Source organism: Ornithodoros turicata, chromosome 6 (genome assembly GCF_037126465.1).
Source record: "Ornithodoros turicata isolate Travis chromosome 6, ASM3712646v1, whole genome shotgun sequence".
In the NCBI taxonomy this organism is placed as follows: Eukaryota; Metazoa; Arthropoda; class Arachnida; order Ixodida; family Argasidae; genus Ornithodoros; species Ornithodoros turicata.
The window spans coordinates 45479115-45498344 of NC_088206.1; the positions used below are offsets into that span (position 1 = coordinate 45479115).

General features: G+C 43.8%; 2 protein-coding genes across 3 annotated transcripts; one reads left to right on the forward strand and one right to left on the reverse strand.

The window, feature by feature from the left end:
- The first annotated feature begins 3088 nt into the window (after nucleotides 1–3088).
- LOC135396601 (microtubule-associated proteins 1A/1B light chain 3C-like) lies at nucleotides 3089–9533 on the forward strand. The gene is made up of 5 exons (XM_064627651.1): nucleotides 3089–3232; nucleotides 3931–3986; nucleotides 6921–7027; nucleotides 7081–7246; nucleotides 9338–9533. The coding sequence occupies exons 1-4, from the start codon at nucleotides 3187–3189 to the stop codon at nucleotides 7241–7243; spliced, it is 372 nt and encodes a 123-aa protein (XP_064483721.1). The 5' UTR covers nucleotides 3089–3186; the 3' UTR covers nucleotides 7244–7246; nucleotides 9338–9533.
- LOC135396599 (mediator of RNA polymerase II transcription subunit 29-like) lies at nucleotides 7637–11061 on the reverse strand. Of its 2 annotated transcripts, XM_064627649.1 has the most exons (5): nucleotides 10543–11061; nucleotides 9261–9616; nucleotides 9132–9190; nucleotides 8569–8662; nucleotides 7637–8510 (listed from the first exon to the last, which is right to left on the reverse strand). In XM_064627649.1, exons 2-5 carry the CDS (start codon nucleotides 9405–9407, stop codon nucleotides 8301–8303), a joined length of 510 nt encoding a protein of 169 aa, XP_064483719.1. In that variant the 5' UTR covers nucleotides 9408–9616; nucleotides 10543–11061; the 3' UTR covers nucleotides 7637–8300. The 2 variants fall into 2 exon arrangements, with proteins under 2 accessions (XP_064483719.1, XP_064483720.1); XM_064627650.1 differs by lacking the exon at nucleotides 10543–11061 and having other exon boundaries at nucleotides 9261–10514.
- Nucleotides 11062–19230: the final 8169 nt, after the last annotated feature.

Here is a 19230-nt window from a genome sequence, read left to right on the forward strand (position 1 = left end):
CTGATTCGAGGACAGAGCGGTACGTACGCCTTTTTGTGTCAATTTGGATATATGATAACTGACACAAAAAGGCGTACGCCCTCCTCTCTCATGGAATTAGAGGCTAGCCCTATCGTTCGTGGCCATGGTTGGCGCAGAGCGTGTTATGTGGTGAAGTTCTGTCTTTAGAGTGGAACAAAGGAATTTTTCAAATCAGCTTTTACGGTACAAACTTCGCTCGATAGCACGCTCCCTTGCCTAGACAGGCTCCAAATGAATTCAAATTTCAATCCACTATTCACAGAATATCGGCTCAAAATATGATTACAATATATTATATCAACAATAATTTGTCTTGAGCAGACTGAAGTAAATCTGACACAAGATTGTTACCAGCACACTCTTAAAAACGAACTTTACTTCATAGCCTGCTAATCCCGAATGATACGTTCCCGCTCCTGATTTGTTTAAAACCGGAGGCGTGGCCTTTGTTGTATCAATTATGCAATTGATAAGTGGTACAAAAAAGGCGTACGCCTCCCGCTCCCCCCAAGTCACGAGCGAGAACGATATCATTCGGGTTGACATGGCACTGATAGCATATGCTTAATGTAAAGTATATATGCTATACACTCAACGGCCCACTTCCTCAAAGAAGTCAAAATATGCGGTTTTTCATTTACATTTGGCGTGAACGTACCATGTACAGCCGGGCTCGATTCTCTTCTGCCTTGGAAATCACATTGAGTACTTTGTGTTTCAAACTGTTGAACAGCAAACTGTCCGGACGCCATTCATCATCTCACAATCAAGTTGTTGTTCAGAACTCTCTGATGTCGACGAATAAGTTTCCTCAATCTCCTCGGCGACGGGTGGCTGACTGGAGGGACTGCTGAGAACACAATTCTCATCACTTTCAATCAACATGTACACGAAGGTCTTGATCTTGATCCCGTGAACAAGACGCACGACACTCGTATTGCTCGCGTAGCGTATTCAGGGCGTCAGCCGAAATCGCATGGAGCCTTTTTTTTTTCAGCCCGTATAGTGCCTTCATGTACACACACCTTTCACCCTTAACTTTCGGCATCACGGCAACTTCGTGCACATTCAATAAGCCCACCTTCAAACTTGGAACAGCACAACGGAAAGAGCCACTGGAGAAAGCACGCCGGCACAGGCGAGCGGATGATGATGATGAATGTGGGCGCTATTGTCGATATCCATGGCGCTTTCTGCCTTGGTCGCGGCGGTGCAGTTAGTGTAGCAGACGACGCTCAGCAGTGGACAGCAGGCAACATTTCTTGCTCTTTGATTCCGGCGAACCTAGCGTGTATTCCGATTTGATACTCTCGCAGTTATATGCGCATTAATTTATGGAGGTATTGAATAAATGAAGCTGGAGTAATATTTCTCGCACGACGCCAATCCAAACTGATCATAGCTGCTAATATTGGGCAACAAAAAGTTACATTATGTAATTTCAGGCATGTAGTTAATATTAGCTGTGACCAGAATGCACCACACCTTAAAACTGTTAGCCTCGTTGTCAATTTCACGACACGTCCGAAATATATATCTACATGACATCCAGGGGACGTCCCTCTTGCAACGTCACCCCTGGATGAATCTAGGAAATTTATGGATATTTTTGGATATCCATGGAATGTCAGCTGGACATCCATCATGGATCTGGACGTTATGACAAAACATGGATGTCCTCGGGACGTTGATGATTGTCTGGGACACTTCTATTCCCTTCTCCCTTTTCTCGACTTTCATGGTTCTTCTTCTTGATCTTCCCCTTCTCCGCAAATTCTTCTGGTATTGCCTTTTCCATAAGTTCATTTACACACCCTCCTTGTGCGGCACTTTCATCCTGCGTGCATCTCATCTCTCACAAGGGCGTGATCATCTCATGAAAGTAGGCTGTCTTACTACCATCGTGCTTACTACTCATGCTTCAGGGTGGGTGCTTTAAAAGGTCAGTCACATTTTCGTGCAAGACGTGATACCTCCTTGATGCACAGACTTCCTCTGCCTCGGAGTAAAGAATTTATGCCAGAGCAACCACAATTTTTTTGTTGGCCTTTCTTTCGTCTCCATCCATCGGTATGGTGCATAGGAAATACATGAAGACGAAAGTTTGCGGGGCCATATTTATTTTGTTACAACACGGTGCTTGGTAACCACGATTTTTTCGTAGGTTTCTCTGGCGTAGCTTATACAGTGTGTGGCTGCAGCAGTCTGTCTGTGAAGTAGGTATATAGCGTCACACGTGAAATTGTGACTGACCTTTTATAGCACCCACCCTGTATATTTTTCGGAACCATTCTTTCAACTGAGCTCCAAACTGGGCTGGCCTTCCTGAAGCCCTCGTTCTCATCAGTGAACCTATCATTTTTCGTATGAATTTGTATCCTGTTCTTTTTAACTGAATCGTGTGTATTGTGTGTAGCGTTCTTTTGTTTGTTTTTGTTTTGTTTTTTGCTACGTAATATGTACCCTAATGCAATGCCTGCTTGGGCACTTGAGGTAATGCCGTAAATAAATAAATTTACATAAATAAATAGTAGCATTTGTGGCTGCTGTCATTGTTGTTGGTATCATTTGCAGCACTTTGTTGGCCATGCCATGATGCATTATATTTGTGCTGTCTGGTATGATCATCTGTACAGCAATGTTGTTGTTTAACACGATGAGGTGTTGTGGGTGGCTGCCTGTTCCGTGTCATTTGCAGCTTTCATTGGTTATTCTCGTGTACCACCTCATAATGCTGCTTCAAATTTTCGTTTTCTGCTGATTCTGGGCTATATAGCTGCTTGTCCTGTAGAAGCCCAGGGCCTGTTGCCCAGCCTAAATTTAGCTTTTTGTTCTGCGCTCTACCATTTCTGTGGAAATAAATAAAATACAAATACAAAATGTAACTGAGGTCTCGAAGTTCCGTCTGTGACATCAGCCTCCGAAAATTGCGTAGATTAATTAGCCAGCTGCACCGTTCGCAATCGAAAACAAACACGTGACAAAGTTCAAATTGTGGATGTGAAATTTCCGCGTGCAAGTGATGATGATTCATCAGTGACGTGGGCGAGAAAGAGAAAATAAACCAGTGACGTTGGGAGTAGCTCACCACATTGGGAGCAAAGCACGTGGTCACGTGGTCAGCAAACAAACAACAGCTGAGTCGCTGAGTGAGTCTAGCAACGAATGGAAGTAATCGAAGACGGCTTGTTCAAGCGGCGAAAACCCTTCGGTAAGAAATGGAAAATCGGCGCTTTGCGTGGTGGAATACGACTATTATCGACGCCGCCTAATTAGAGTTCAGAACAGGTGGTTGCGTGCCTGCCTATACTGCCGTACTGTCACTCGCCGTCGCGAACACTCAGTAATTCAGCCAAGTGTTGTTTGTTCAAAACTATCGTGATATCGTCTTGTGATGTTGCTTGTGGCAACTCAACCGCGACAAAGATCTTCGGAGAGGCGTCCCGCTGTGCATGTAGCCTTGAAATTGAGAAATGACATTATATTTAACGGGAAGGTTTTCGTGACGTGCGCCTGTTTATAAAGCAACAGCCGTCTGTTCACGACTCGGAGATGGTACTATCACACACTTGTTGATCACACAGGCAACTTTGATGTCACGTGTCGACCCCAGTATACTTGCATGTCTAATAGAAGTTGCAGCAAAAATACACATGAAAACTGCATGGTTCTGCCCATTTCCATTGTAGAAAAAGCCTGAGCTTTGGCAAGAGAACGACAGAGAGGGCGACAGTGGATTTCACCCACCAGCTTGCCCGCATTTATGCCATTTTATTAGTTCTGCCAATTTCTTGACTGTGACACCTCAGCAAGAAGTGCTAGGTGTAACATCCTCACATTGACGTGTAGTCCTACATATTTTTAATGCAGCTCATCTGCAGTGTTTAACATAATAATGTTTTCCTGCAGCCATAAGGCGTGAAGAAGCAGCCGGCATACGACGCAGGTTCTCTACGAAGATCCCTGTAAGTCATGTCATTAAAGTATATGGAAGGACAGTGGTTCTAATAATTCAGTGGGTTTCCCACCACCCAATTAGCAAAAATTTTTTTCATGCAGTTTTATTATTAATTGTACCGTCTATCACATTTGTTAGATGAGGACAAAAAGAATTATGTATCTGTTGCACATGTAGCAGGGAAGTTCTTTAGTTATTTCAATTTCATAAAGACGAGAGATATTTATGATAAGTAATTTTCAGTTTTCTTGGGTGCTCTGTGGAACTTGTGTTGGCGAAACTGTTAATTCATACCGACAGAATACTTGTAGTAGACAGCAATCGACAAATGACAGCATCATCATGGATGGCTTGCCTGTAAAATATCAGCCCCATATTCCTGAGAGATAACTGAAGCAATAGTGTAGGTTATGGAAAGATTAGTGTGCTTAGTACAATTGCATTAATAAGCCGAGAGAGAGAGGCAGGTTGGCGTATGGTTTAATGGCAGCCGAGCGAAAGAATGCGGGTGCTCTGAAACTCGCCCTAAAGGGCCGATGGCGATGAGCATGGCGATGGTTCTCCCTCACAATATACTTGAATTTGAGTTTGCATATTATTCAAACAAGATGCAATATCAAATTGCAAGCCTTCCACATTGTGCTACTGTGCTGTTGTTGAAGAGATCGTGACCCCTTTACAATATGTGCAAGCAGGGGCCGCTGGAACAGGGGGAGCGACGGCTCCCCCGGTCAAAGTGCAACTGTCGGCTCATGCTGAGCCCCAGACTGCGCCAGGAAAGTCAGGCTTATTCGCAAAAGGCTTGAAGGTCAGACGATGTTCGCTTCCAGTCCCGGGGAATATAGCTCCAGATTTTCGTTGGAGTTGGCGTTCTAGTCATGCTGTGAGACAGTGTGTGGCTCCTTCTGTTGGCCTGCCAGAGTGACTTCACAGAGAGAATATTTCTGCCAAGTCACCTTGCGAACAGTTGGGTATCGGCAAAAACTGTAGCGACTCTTGTATTTGTTCTAGTGGCTAATAGCGTTTGTTTATCTTTCCTTGTTTGTAAAGTATGTAAATTATGTTTGTAATTATATTAAGATTATTTTCACACTGACATATTCATACACATTACTTCTGTGATGTTATTTTAGGTCTACTGTACAAATATGCATATCGTAATTTGCCTGGAGCACATTTACAATTTGTGTACCACCCCTGTATAGCGCCTGCATGACTCTTCAAGGAAAATAAATGATGATGATGTGTATCGTAGGATTTTTCAAAACTTTCCTAAAAAACGGGTCCTGTGGCTTATCTGCTGTGCGACTTATTCACGTGAAATTACGGTAGCAGTCGCTAGATTGCTGCTAAGCACTCTGTTCATTGCAAATTTTTTTTCCTATTATCTCTACAAAAGTAACCTGCAGATGCAGCAGTGTTGCTCATACCAGTGCACCATGCACGTAACAGTAAAACGTAAGGAAACAGTGAGATGACTAGAGATGAGTGCAGGTACGAAAATTCGTACCAGCATGTCATTGGTGCGACCCGCACATCCCGACGGGTACCCACAGGCGCGCATGCAGCCTAATGCATACACGTTTCAGTTATGCCACAATTGTCACAGAACGAAATGATATATTGATGCTGGGGACATATGCCGTTAGCAAACCACTTTTCCAACAGTCAGTCGCTGCGGCGGCAGTTGACATGGTTGCCAGCTTACTAACGCGAAGCGTACCACTCGTAGTGTCGAAAGATAGCCAAAATTAGCCCTACGTGGCTAACATAGCCAAAGAGTGACAATAACAAAAACTTTATTTTGAGATGATGACTCGGGAGTTTCATCGCCAGGGGCGATACCCTACCCCACTCTTTACTGCCCACACTACTAACCTTCCTGAACCGCACTCTCCGGGTCTCATGATCAGCTCGACTCTTGGCCTCCCTCTCTCTGAAAGAGTAAGCATAGAACGTAGTGCCAGTAAATGACAAAGCTGTCATCATCTTGTACACCACGGAAGGACTGAAACCTCGAGAGGCTGGTTTTGTGCCTGCAGGTATTGCAGGTATACTCGCGTAATCCGCAGAGGCAGTGCAGGTCTACCCGCACCTTACCCGCAATGACACGTAAATGTGTACCCGCGAAGAATAAACTTGCACGGGTAACCGCGGGTATACCCACACCGCACTCATCTTTAGAGATAGTACAGAAAATCTCACCCTACACATCGGTTGTGAGGATGACTGTTACCATTTTGCAGTGAGTATTTGAAATACTCTACTTAAAATACTGTATTTTAAATACATTTTTCAGTATTTTACTGTGGTATTTTAAATACATATTTTCTGTGAAATGGTCACTTTTAGCATTTGGAATTCAGGATGTGCATATTTCCATCCGTCCTACCAGCTTTAATGACCATAGGTAGCCACCAGTAAATTCATTTGTCAAGCACCTTTCATTCTTCCTGTTTGCATGTAGCGGCAATGACCTGCATTGGTTTGCCACAGCGAGGCATGACTCACCGGTCCTCGCTGTCATTTACGGGACACAGATTTTCTTGCTCGCGCTTTCCCTCTCGCATTCGCAGTCGACCAATTTTATGACTGTAATTTTGAGAGACAGCTTCTGCTTCGAAGAAATAAAATGGGCTGGTAAAAATTTTTCAAAGTTGAAACAATAAAGCATTTTGAAGGTATCTAAATACTTTTTAGAGTATCTAGTACTCTACTCAAATACTTCTGGCAGCTCAGTATTTAGTACTCTACTCAATTTCGTACATCACTGCCATTTTGTTGGGGGAGTACTAAAACTTGTCGACGAGGGACAACTTGTGTGTCGTAAGAATTTCATAGGGGAGGAAATTCAAATAACTGATGGAGCATTTGATTAAATGCCAGGCCTTCAAGCGTGCAGCCACCACCCAGATAAAGATACATGTTACTTTGTGCTCAGGTAATAGTGGAGCGTTATTCCAAGGAGAAATATCTGCCTTCACTGGACAAGACCAAATTCCTGGTGCCTCAAGAACTGACCATGTCACAGTTTGTTGCCATAGTCAGGTGAGAATTAAGTGGTGGCCGTGCAACCTTGACAGTTGAGATGACTTTGGCAGGAACCGGTTGGAACTCGGAGCAAACCAGTCTTTTTATCTGCTAGTGAACAATCGCAGCATGGCCTGTTTATCAAAGCCCCTCTACCAGATCTATGAAGAGTGCAGAGATGAGGATGGGTTCCTCTACGTCACCTATGCTTCACAAGAGATGTTTGGGAAATGACAGGTACCTCATGTTTATATGTTCTGATCTATGCCACACAGCACGAGATCAAACGAAATATGAAAATTGTGTCATTGTTTTGGCTGAACATCCTCGTTGTTGCCGCTCTGGATATGAGAGGAGGAAAATAGGAATTTGGTTAGTACTTAGCACTGTAGAGAAGTAAGTAGAAGCACTGTGTATGTGCTCTCAATCCTGTCTCACAGTCCAAAATAGCTACTGACGATCTGCTAAGGTGTCGTATTAGATTACATGGATGTACCAACCAGAAATGGCGACGAACCAATTCAGTGCATATTAAGCAGAACGCCCTTGTGCCAACACACATTGTGAAGGACTATTTCAGAGTCATTTTGGTGTCCTTCAGCATAATTTCTGGCCATTGAAAAGTGGTAGAGGGAAAATGAATGTGTTTAATGTGCAAAAGGTGCATATGAATTCAAAAGTGGCAAATAATGCAGATGAAACATTTACCCAGAGTACCATTAGTTCATTTTTTCTTACCTTTTCAGATCATTTTGCACTTAATTTCCTTACAATTATATTCAGAAAAGTTTTCAGCACGAATGTTGTCTTAGCTTTGATAATCACAAATTCTCTTGAATAAGAGGTAGTTACCAATGTACACTATGCCAGACACTATCCTATGCTTGTTCAATAATATATGTGCAAATGGTCAGTACACTTGTTTTTTTTTGTTTTTTTTACTTATGCATTACAGTCAAATTCCTTTATAGCGAACACCACTACCACCGCGAAAATACCACTACGGCAAATTTTTTTAGTCCCATTGGAGCCCTATAGGTCCAATAATGGACATCCTTTTTAACGAAAATACCTTTACTGCGAATTTTTTTCGCTGTCCCCTGAGTTTCGTTGTAAAGGAGTTTGACTGTACGAGAACATGACAGTCAAAAGCTAGTTTGGAGATCCATAGAAAGGCAGTTGCAACAGCATTTCACCAAGTTGTATCTCAGGCTTGCATATAATGCATCCAGCAATGTAACAATCCAATCTCATGCCAGTGTTGAGCAGATTTTCACTGTTAGTCCCCAGTTCACTCGTGTGAAAGTTGTCGTGCTCCTTCATTAAGCACGTCGAGCACAGCTTTGGCAAAGTTGACCTGGGCACGAATGGTAGTAATGTACTGGCTATAGGACAGAGTTCCATCTTGCGGGTTACTCGGCTCTGGCTTGGAAGCAACAACAGGCACCGGAAGGTACTGCTGACTGTCCCGAAGCTGCAGGGCACACTCTTGTATTGTACGCTGCAATACAATGAAGACAGTGAAGGGCGGAGAACACACCGTCTAGAAAATATCTTACCAGATTTAGTTCGATCTGGTTGCAGACAGAGAAGAAATCTTCCAGAGTCTTGTCAAGCCTCTTTAAGCTTAATTCTTCTTTGGAGCTTGGCCGCCTACGCATGAATAATTAAGCAGTCAAAGATAGTTGTGTGGTGTTCAATTTGAGATTCAGGCCCGGTTTCACCAATGCTGGTTAACTTTAAGCCGAGATCAAGGGTTGTTAAAACTTGCCAAGGGTTGCTAAGTTAATACTCAAATCTTTTTTACAAACGTTTGTTGGTGACATGATGACAGCTTCAGTGACAATAACTCCCTTTAGTGAAGCGTTAAATTCAAGTTAAAGAGCCGTTGGTCTCGGTTCATATGTGTGTGTTCTCGGTGTTAGTGAAACGGAGCCTCAGCCCCGTTACGCCTTCTGTTATCGTTGTAAACCAGATTAGCTGAAACTTTGTCTTTTTGAATTAGTAGTGTGCATGCACCTTGACATGAATGACAGTTTACGCGACGCACTCGTCGCAAGGATAAAGCCTGACGCTACCATTCAGATGCTGTGCTCAGCGAGTTCGTGTTGAATATACGTACATGCCGTTGTCGACGGCCGATGTGTGGTTAATATTGTCGGCTGCAACTTGCACTAACGTCTGCAACAAAAAGTTTGGTGGTCGTAAGGGTGGTTGGACTCAACAAATTTTCATCGATCTGGTGCCTTACCGCTAGTGCTTCTTTCAGCGACCACACCAAGGCTTTTACTTTGACCACATTGTCAAACTTGAATTCTGTGGCTGCAGGAGGATGGCCGCTCACTTGACCAGGATGATGAGACGTACCTGGAGCGGACGCCATGGGAGCCGCGGCCATCTTTAAAATTATAAAGCCGGTTTCTGCGGCGCCACTGGCTGGCTGCACCAACTGTACATTGTGGAAATCCTGGAACCCTTTTATAATTTATTGTATCTTCGAAATATACTTGTGTTTACATTTCTAGTGTTCGCTAAACAATGTAGTTTTCAGTTGGGTGGTCACGTGATACTTGCGTGGCGCGGTTTTTTCAAACTTGGACGTTGCACCTGCAAATGCCGAATGACAGTTTCAACTTGGAACGGAATGTTTCGCGGATTGAAGAGGTTGTAGTAAATTTTGTTTCTCTGGAAAATACGAAAAATTAGAGTCTGAAGTTGGATGAAGAATGGGAAATTCCGAGAACGAGACAACTTTTCGAGAAGTTGGCAAACTGACCAGGAAACTAGAATACATATAGTGAAGCTAGAGATGGGACGAATCCGTATGAATCTTACGAATCTCGAATGGTTTAGTGTTTTGAAGCAGAATTTGATATATTTGTATAGTGAAACACAAATTAAATAGTAGTTCCCTTTCAGGAGAAAATATGTTGTTCATCGACTACAGGAGATACATGACCTTTCGTGTCTGAATTCTTTCCGTAAGACTTAAAAACAGTCAAAAGCAAAACCATGTTACAAAAATTGTAAATGTGTAAATGTAAGAGCAATGTAAACAAACAAAAACACTGACATTCTCACCCGCTCAGGGTCCGGCCTGCTGCGTTTTCGAGCAGTTATGACACGCAATGTGCTGATGACTCTTTCTGGCGCTGCTGTCGGTGGGGGTGTGATCAGGAGTTTCTCGAGAGTTTCCTCAAATCGGGATATTTATGGTTGTCCCTTCAGTACTTGAAGATGTCCGCAGAAGCCAATCAGGCTTTCGGCGGACTCCGGACGTGCCAATTTAAAAAAGAAACAAACATGGTTGATGGATTCGAAAGATTCGATTGGGAACTGGGGTTCGTATTCCCGAATCTCGAATCCCTATCTGGGATTCGAGGATTCTGTTGGCTCATCCCTACATGAAACATATGCCGAAACTAATACGCATGTTCCTTGACGGTGTGTATGATGTGTGTTCATTACAGAACACGGTTGATTAGCTTCTGGAGTCCTGTTTAACGTGTAGTAATTAAAACTGCCCTACTTACGTGTCGCATCTTCTGGGTACCTCCGAGGGAAGACAGGTTTCGAGCAAGCGTAGGAAATGTTGTGCGTGATTTTTCTACACCATTGGGGGAGATTATCGATTCTACAACACTGCACTGCACGCAGCTTCCAAACCCAAGAAAAAAAGGCGGGCACACTGGCTAGAGTAAGGAATACAGATGGGCCATGTGCTCCTATCCCCCGCCCCTGGCACAAATATTTTACAACACCCCCAGTAACAACCTAACACGGCTGTCACAATCCCCCCAAAATAACACCACACTACGATCCCATTCACAGGGGGTTCCGTTCTTAACTACACCATGGATGTCCTCTTTTTTCGTGGATTCGGATAATTTGAAGGTAAAGCGAGCGATGTAACCTCTCTTGATGGAAGAGTAAAGAAAGAAGGTGAAGAGGAGCAGAATGACCAGTACGGTGATCACCACGTTGATGCAAAGCATGACCCGATTGCTTTCTGTGAACGCTACTGGAGGCTGTGTGGGACTGTGGAAAGAATAAGGTCCGTTGGTGTTGTGCGCATTGTGAGGCATCCCACTCACCGCAGTGCGTTAGTACTCGAACGCATCTCTCTTTTCTTCTTCGTCCTCTCTCCGGCATCTTTTTCTTCTCTTGGTAAAAGGTGAAAGCTCGCTGGCCCGCTCGACTGAACCTGCCTCGCAAATGCTACCATAGAGTGCACAAAAGTGGCATTGCACTAATTTGTCGTGGCGTCGAATGATTTATCCAGAACCCCCCACCCAAAAAAAACAATCTAGAGACCCCCTAAAAGTTTGTATGATTGTGCACTATTTTGTCCCCCTTGCAGAGCCCCCTCCCCCATGGACGAAATTCTGGGTAAACCACTGGTGGTGTCGGAGGTTTGCAAGGGGGTGACTTCAGAAATCCTACTGAATTTATGCCGTTACAATGCAAGCGTCTCGTAAAACATCGCTTCCTATGTGAAACGGGAGTTTCCAAAGTATAGTTTTGATGCGTATGACGTCACGTGGTTCAGTGTTGTAAGACCGAAGGTCGACTTCCACGGAGGAAAGGACAATAATATCTGCAAGGAATAATAATTTCACAAGCGAGTTGGTAGGAGGCTCAGGCAAAAAGCTGTTATGAAAGCAGCTTGACGAGGCCTGGCTCCCCTACAATTAACATGCAGCATCAACGGTTAATAGAAAATTTTCAACATGTAAAAATATATGGGTGCATAAACATCATGTAACACCTTATTTCTAAACATGACAAGTTCTTGTACTCATGCACTGTTTCAAAAAGTGCTACACTGTGATTAATATATAATAATAATAATAATACCTTTATTAATGTGCCCAAGAACAGCCGAAGCCTTGGTGTTGGCGAACGTAGACAATGCAGTATTTACAAATATATATATATATATACTGGAAGAAAGGGGTTCGGGCGACCGCGAAATTAAATAGGTACTAACAAAATCTCTCTGCCTCATATTTTGTTAGTACCTATATATATATATATATATATACGCTACAAAATTTAGGTTCGAACGACCAGGATGTTGAATATAGATAGGGGAGAAAAGACACCAGAGACTGAAGTAGGGAGTAGGGGAAGTTATTTATTAAGCTGGCATTTAAACTAAGGGTCTGGGGAAGTCTACGTTTCGGCGGAAGCTCCGCCTTCTTCGGGACTGAGACGAAAATCTATGTACAAGGTCTTTTAAAAGGTTACAAAAGTGTCGTCACAGTTGGTACAATTCCACTGCGAGGCAGTCGTCAGTGAGTCATGTTCTGGAAGATTCCGGAAGGTTCCTGGGTCATCGGCCGGGGAGATTACGTGTCAGAGTCTTGGGTCGCGCTCGTTGAAAACCTGTTGTCCGGGGTGTTCTTAGAGTCATTGTGTCCAGCTGTAAAGAAAAGAAGAAAAGAGGCAGCGGGCACTCCGAGGACATACAGAAAAAAAGTTATCCGGATATGCTTCTTACAGTTGATAGCACTCCTTTATCCTCATTTACCATACCACGTACAAGCTGCATACCGTGTGAATGAGTGGGAAGCGCTCATTATTAAAATAAAAATGCAAATGAGTTTCGTAAAAAAGCGTAACTTCTAAAGCAGGGCGCTGTCGGCATTAAAATTATTTCATGGCGTATTTCATTGGTGTAATTCATTGGTGTAAGGACGTAATTCATTGATGGATAAGGGAGTGAAAGAGCGTCCTTTTGCGCTTCGCAGCGACAAGCCGCGACAAAAATACGTAAGCCGAAACTAATTAATTACTGCAACAAATGACCCGCTTCGGTGGCAGATTTTTCTCTAAAAGGTGTCCACTGAAGGTCCCAAAAGGGGTAGTACCCATTTTAATGCCGACAGCGCCCTGCTTTAGAAGTTACGCTTTTTTACTTAACTCATTTGCATTTTTATCTTAATAATGAGCGCCTACCACTAATCCACACGGTGTGCAGCTTGTAGGTGGTATCGGACAGATACTTGTAAAAAAGAAAGCTCGTGGATTGGTGCACCCGTTCGCGAATTATTTAGCCCGGGGATTTAACTGAAACACCCTGTATATATAAAGTAAAAAAATAGCCGAAGCTCTGTAGCTGCACGCTGAGCATATGTTTACAATTTGATCGTGCACTCCCAGCCAAGGACAGCTGTTTCGCTCTACTTGGAGCTCGTCAGCCTGGCGTAGGGAAGTGACACAAGGTAAGGTCGTAAGGTCGGCACAACAGTGCGTCCGAGACGCACTGTTGTGCCGACCCAAGATCGTGTCACTTCCCTACGCCAGGCTGACGGGCTCCAAGTAGAGCGAAACAGCTGTCCTTGGCTGGGAGTGCACGATCAAACTGTAAACATATGCTCAGCGTGCAGCTACAGAGCTTCGGCTATTTTTTTACTTTTTATATGTACTTGCTGGCTTGCACTGCGGCCTCCACAGGTGGCGTCGTCACCGTGGAACATTGACGTCTCGCCGAGACGCACGGGTGTAGGACAAAATGTCCCCGGACGAAACGTCGCCGGACAAAATGTCCCCCGAAAAGGCCCCGGACAAAATGTCCCCTGCTGCCGTCACTCAGCCGTCTGCCAGTCCTCAACTGCGTTCTTGTTCGGCGGATTAAAAAATCAAATTATTCAGATTTTGTCATTTAAATATGATGAATATTGATTAAATCACTCCGTTGATTTTTGTCTTCTAAGACAGATCTTCACCTCATGGCTTCCGTGTGCCACCTCGTAGTAGCGAAATCACTTTTTGAGCACATACAAAGAAGGGCGTCTAGACTTCTAACAGTGCGGCTAACAGTTACTAGCTAATGCAAATAGAGATCTATTTGAAAACTATATATTATGAATTACACCGAATAGTAATAGGAAAAAGAAATAACTGGAAAAGTTCTACGCTCGTGGAATGACCACCCGCCATGTGTAACCAAATTGTTTGCCAGTGTGCCGGAGCCACTGAAGGGGTCGCGTGACGCTGTTTGCGCTAAAAGTCACTGAAGTATAATATATTTCAGGCTGTGGTTCATTTCCAGGCTCAGTCTCATCTTCCCCAGCGTCTCCAGTTTTAATTTACTATTCGAATTCAAACATAACATAAGGGAGGTGATTTAAATCTTGATTAATATTCATGACTTAAATCGCGATTAAAATCGGTGATTTAAATCTGGCTGATTTAAATCAATCAACCCTGCACATGATAGCATGAAAAACATTTGTCACATTTGAGGTACCAACGGCTGTGCAACCGGACGGCATCTGGGGACATTTTGTCCGGGGACATTTTCGGGGACGTTTTGTCCGGGGACATTTCGTCCGGGGACCATTTGTCCGGGGACCATTTGTCCGGGGACATTTCGTCCGGGGACGTTTTGTCCGGGGACATTTTGTCCGGATCCCGAGACGCACTGTTGTGCCGACCCAAGATCGTGTCACTTCCCTACGCCAGGCTGACGAGCTCCAAGTAGAGCGAAACAGCTGTCCTTGGCTGGGAGTGCACGATCAAACTGTAAACATATATATATATATATATATATATATAGGGTGAGGTAAAAGGATTATCAAACGGCCACGAAGTTTTACAGAAGTTCAAAAAAAGACGCGGAAACAGATTTTAGGGAAGTTAAAAACACTAGTTTATTACATGGGGAGACGTTAAAAAGTAAAATGGGCAAGGGGTCGACGTTTCGACAGTGGCACTGTCTTCGTCAGGACAAAAAGTCTTTTGTCCTGACGAAGACAGTGCCACTGTCGAAACGTCGACCCCTTGCCCATTTTACTTTTTAACGTCTCCCCATGTAATAAACTAGTGTTTTTAACTTCCCTAAAATCTGTTTCCGCGTCTTTTTTTGAACTTATATATATATATACATATACAGATTAGGTGAAACATAATATAACATATTCAGGAAGAGGAACGTAACAGGTAGATATTCACACTGATACCAGTGGACCGTGCTGATACGTACAGTACAGACTTCGAGATATACAGGACGTAGCACTAAAAGGGGGAAAAAACGCTTCATGTGTTACTTAGTGAACGCAAGAGGAGAATTTTAAAAACGTTTGAATGGGAGTTAAAGATATCAACAGAGGGATGAATTGCGTTTGTCATTTATTGAATACGTACGATCGGATTAGCAGGCATATGGTGGGATAAGTACAATATATTCGTGTGTCGGGTTACATTGACAGGTACGGCGATATGAAGCTGATGTGATAGAGATGGTGTATCGAGAAAACTGTGTAAGATCTTATAATAGAGCATAATATCATGAAAACGGCGTCGCGTTGAGAGTGGTTGGAGGTTAAGAAATGACATTATCTCACTATAGACATACATTCTAAGGTGAGGGCTTTTTCTTAAGAATACGCTATGTACAATGTGTAGAAATTTCTTCTGGACAGATTCAATCCGTGACGAGTCAGACCAGGGAGGAGAGTTCCACACTGGAGACACGTATTCCAGTCGCGGTAAAATTGAGGAACGATACAGGTGAAGAAATACAGAGTGTGTGGAAAATATTTTGCATGTATATGTGAGCAAGCCAAGAATTTTGAGAGCTGAAGAGCATGCGTAAGAGACATGATCATGAAAACGCAGTTGGGAGTCGAAAATGACCCCCAAATCCTTCAGTACATCGACACGCTTGATGGCATCGGAACACATGTATGTATTGCATATTATGTTAGTTTTTCTTGAGTAAGTCACATGTTTTGTCTTCAATTGATTAATAGTCATCCCATTTTTATAGCACCATTCAACCATAGAGGAAACTTCAGTTTGTAGCTTATGAACATCATTTGGGTCATGGATAACTTTAAATATCTTCATGTCATCGGCGTACTGAAGAACACGAGAATGACGAATGTGCCCAGCTAAGTCATTAATAAAGACATTGAAAAGGAGCGGCCCCAAAATTGAGCCTTGAGGAACACCTGAAGGGGGAAAGTAAGGAGAAGAAAAGGCACCGTGCACCTTTACGACACAGCATCTGTTACTCAGAAACGAAAGGAAGAAAGCAATGAGTGCGTTTCCGAGACCAGTCATATGAAGTTTGCGAAGTAAAATGGTATGGTCCATCATGTCAAATGCTTTTGAAATGTCGAAATAAATTGTATCTACTTGCCCTCGTTCTGAGACACAAGGAGCCACAACGGACATAAACGATACAAGATTGGTGACAGTGGATCTGCCTGGCATAAAACCATGTTGTTGCTCACATATCTGCGACTTGAGAAAAGAAAACGTGCGATCATAGATTACCTGCTCAAACACCTTTGAAAACGCGCACAGTAGACTGACAGGACGATAGTTGTTGTCCAACAAGTGGGGAACACAGAGTGACGTAGAGACAGGTTGAATACATGAAGGAGGACGGGTGCAAGGAGGTCAGCGTAGGCTTTAACGAATACTGCAGGAATTTTGTCGACCCCTGGGATCAAAGTAGGTTTTAGCTTCCGAATAGCTGCGATGACCTCCTCGTGGGACACTGCTATACAAGGAAGGTGATAAGATATGCGTTCGACACGGAGCTCGAATTAACAATTGGCTGTGGGTTACCGCGTTTATATATTGAAGAAAAATGTGTAGCGAAGAGCTGAGACATCGAGGTTGGGTTAGAAGATACCCCACCGTTAGTGTTCAAAGCGCATAGGCTGTTTTCGTTTTTAGAAAGACGCACGCAGGATTACTCTTGAGATCCATTTCAATGGATTTGATGCGATTAGCATAGTCACGTGATTGTGCCTGCTTAAAGAGTGTCCGATAGTGAGCAAATAGTATGTAGTGTGTTATGGAGTTATGCTTTTTGAATTGTCGGTGGTGGAATTTCTTCTTCTTTAGGTAAGATCTGGTCTCCTTCGAGAACGAAGTAGGGTATCTATGAACATTATGTATGGTCCGAGTGGGGACAAAGGAACTTATACCTGAATTAACAATATCTGTAAATAAAACAGCAGCACTGTTCGCATCAGTGGCATTGAATACGGGTTCAAAATTAGCAGCTGCGAGATGATGATATAGACCAACGTAATCACCTCGACGAAGGTCGAAAGTATCGGATGCTACATGATGATTACGGAAAGAAGTAGGCACGGACACTGCAAAAGGGGGGTGATATTTGTCTGGCGGAATCAACGGGGAAGCAGGCCTAACAGACGTAACGTTGGCCAAGCGGACGAAACAAAGTGGGTGGGAAGTAGTGAACACCCACAAGTAAGTTGGGGTCATTGAGGCGATGAATTTCTATCCATACCGACCCAGGGTATTGCTCCAAGTCGCGGCGACGTATAACTTTCAAGGTATTGGACACTGCAATTAGGCACCCACCGCCACGTGCAGTAGCTTTCCCAGGAACAACGCGATCTGAACGGAACACACTATAGCAATCGGGAAAATAGGCGCTGTTCGGGATAAAATCATTTAACCAGGTTTCAGAAAGACAAATGATGTCGCATTCGCACTCACACACAGCAGAGAAAAAGGTCGAACTCTTCGTACGCAAACCACGCACGTTTGGTAGTAGAGACTTACCCACACCCCATTCTTGACTGCCATCCGTGGGAGCATGTTGGTCGGAACTGTAGATCATGCTGCTGTGGAGCCGACCCCTGAACTGCTTGACTAAGCAGCCAGAGGGCCACATCGCAGGATCGTGAAGGAGGTCAAAGGCAGCGTCGTCAGTTGAGATGTGGAACGAGGCGTAGGTTTCGAAACGTGATTTTAACTTTGTGCACTTGATAGACGAGGAGTCAGCTTTCTTTGCGACGAATGCAGTGATGTCGTCTACGAATCCCGGACAAAAGCTCACCGCACCGTACTCCCCAACGTGTGAAATACGTAAAAGGCTCTCCTGAACTAACCTTGGTCAGTCTCGACGGGTGCATATTCTACATGAACTGACCAACTCTCCAACGTGTGAAATGGGTGTAGGAAAGAATGTCCCCGGAAATAACGTCCCGGAAAATATGTCCCCGAGAAAAATGTTCGCGAAAAAATTTCAACGTTCCCAGCCCATCAGGTAAGATTATATAGCGCAAAACAATGCACCGACTTTTTGATCATACCAAAGAAGGTATTTAAAATTCCACTACATATCTACAACTGTGGGTGGAATAGAGTAAGTTACGAGAGTGAATAAATGCTATTATTCTCAATAGGCACGAAACAACGGTGAGGCGAGTAGAAGGAAATGCCGTACATTATATTTCTTTATTTTTTTCTACAATTCTATATTTATTCATGTACTTCCTGATCCACATGTGTTCGGCTGATGTTAAAACCGTATCGTCCGTCCAATGCCGCGAAGTAATTGCTAAAGGGCTCTTCTCTCCCGGTGTGTACTGCATACAAAGATTCCGAAGCCGCATTTGCACGTTCACTGTCGTCAGCTTTACGCACTTTAAAAGCGATAAAACCCGTTAATTAATTCTTTGATTAACCATTTTCGATAGCATTACGCGCTTTTTTGGCGGTATTCCTATTGCTTCTATAGATAAATTAAAGCAGACTTGTGTGAGCATCACCATGTAAATGCGACAGCAAATGAATCCTTAGACGGTAATTGTGAACAGGCTTACCTTCAACTAACTCCCTTGAACACGCTGGCCCTTACTTGTCAGCACAGAATAAGCATCAGCAATGACAGGACGATCAATAAATGTACGGCAACAAAATGCGGCCTAAATACCATGCGACCGTATCCTCAACACCCCGTTCTGTTCAGTCGCAGTCGTTCAGCCGCAGTCGTTCTGTCTGTACCTTATGTCCACAAATATTGCAGTATGCTATCCCATCAACGAGCCCAACTTTTTGCACTTGTTCAACACCCCGATTTTGTTTTTTGGGGAAACTGCGGGTAACCTCTCCACAGGGGACACTTCTTCCGGGGACCTTCAGCTTATTGCTTGGAAATACGTTGACCCTCATTTCACAGCACAGAATAAGCATTAACAATGACAGGATGCTCAGTGAACGTGCTGCAACTAACTGCCGTCTAAATACCATGCGATCCTAACCTCAACACCCTTGCTTTGTTTCTTTCGGGAGCTCCCGGTGGGAGTTTTTTCCTACACCCGCTCCCAGTAGCCTTTCCACAGGGGACATTTTTTCCGGGGACGTTCTTTCCGGGGACATTTTTTCCGGCTCCCGTGTGAAATAGTAAAAGGCTCTTTTGACCTAACCCTGGTCAGTCTCGA

Coding starts and splice junctions, on each gene's coding strand:
- LOC135396601 (XM_064627651.1), top strand. CDS start 3,187: ATGGAAGTAATCGAAGACGGCTTGTTCAAGCGGCGAAAACCCTTCG. Junction 3,233..3,930: donor CAAGCGGCGAAAACCCTTCG/GTAAGAAATGGA, acceptor GTTTTCCTGCAG/CCATAAGGCGTGAAGAAGCA. Junction 7,028..7,080: donor CAGTTTGTTGCCATAGTCAG/GTGAGAATTAAG, acceptor TGACTTTGGCAG/GAACCGGTTGGAACTCGGAG.
- LOC135396599 (XM_064627649.1), bottom strand. CDS start 9,407: ATGGCCGCGGCTCCCATGGCGTCCGCTCCAGGTACGTCTCATCATCCT. Junction 9,191..9,260: donor CGCTGAAAGAAGCACTAGCG/GTAAGGCACCAG, acceptor TTTTTGTTGCAG/ACGTTAGTGCAAGTTGCAGC. Junction 8,663..9,131: donor TCGGCCGTCGACAACGGCAT/GTACGTATATTC, acceptor ATTCATGCGTAG/GCGGCCAAGCTCCAAAGAAG.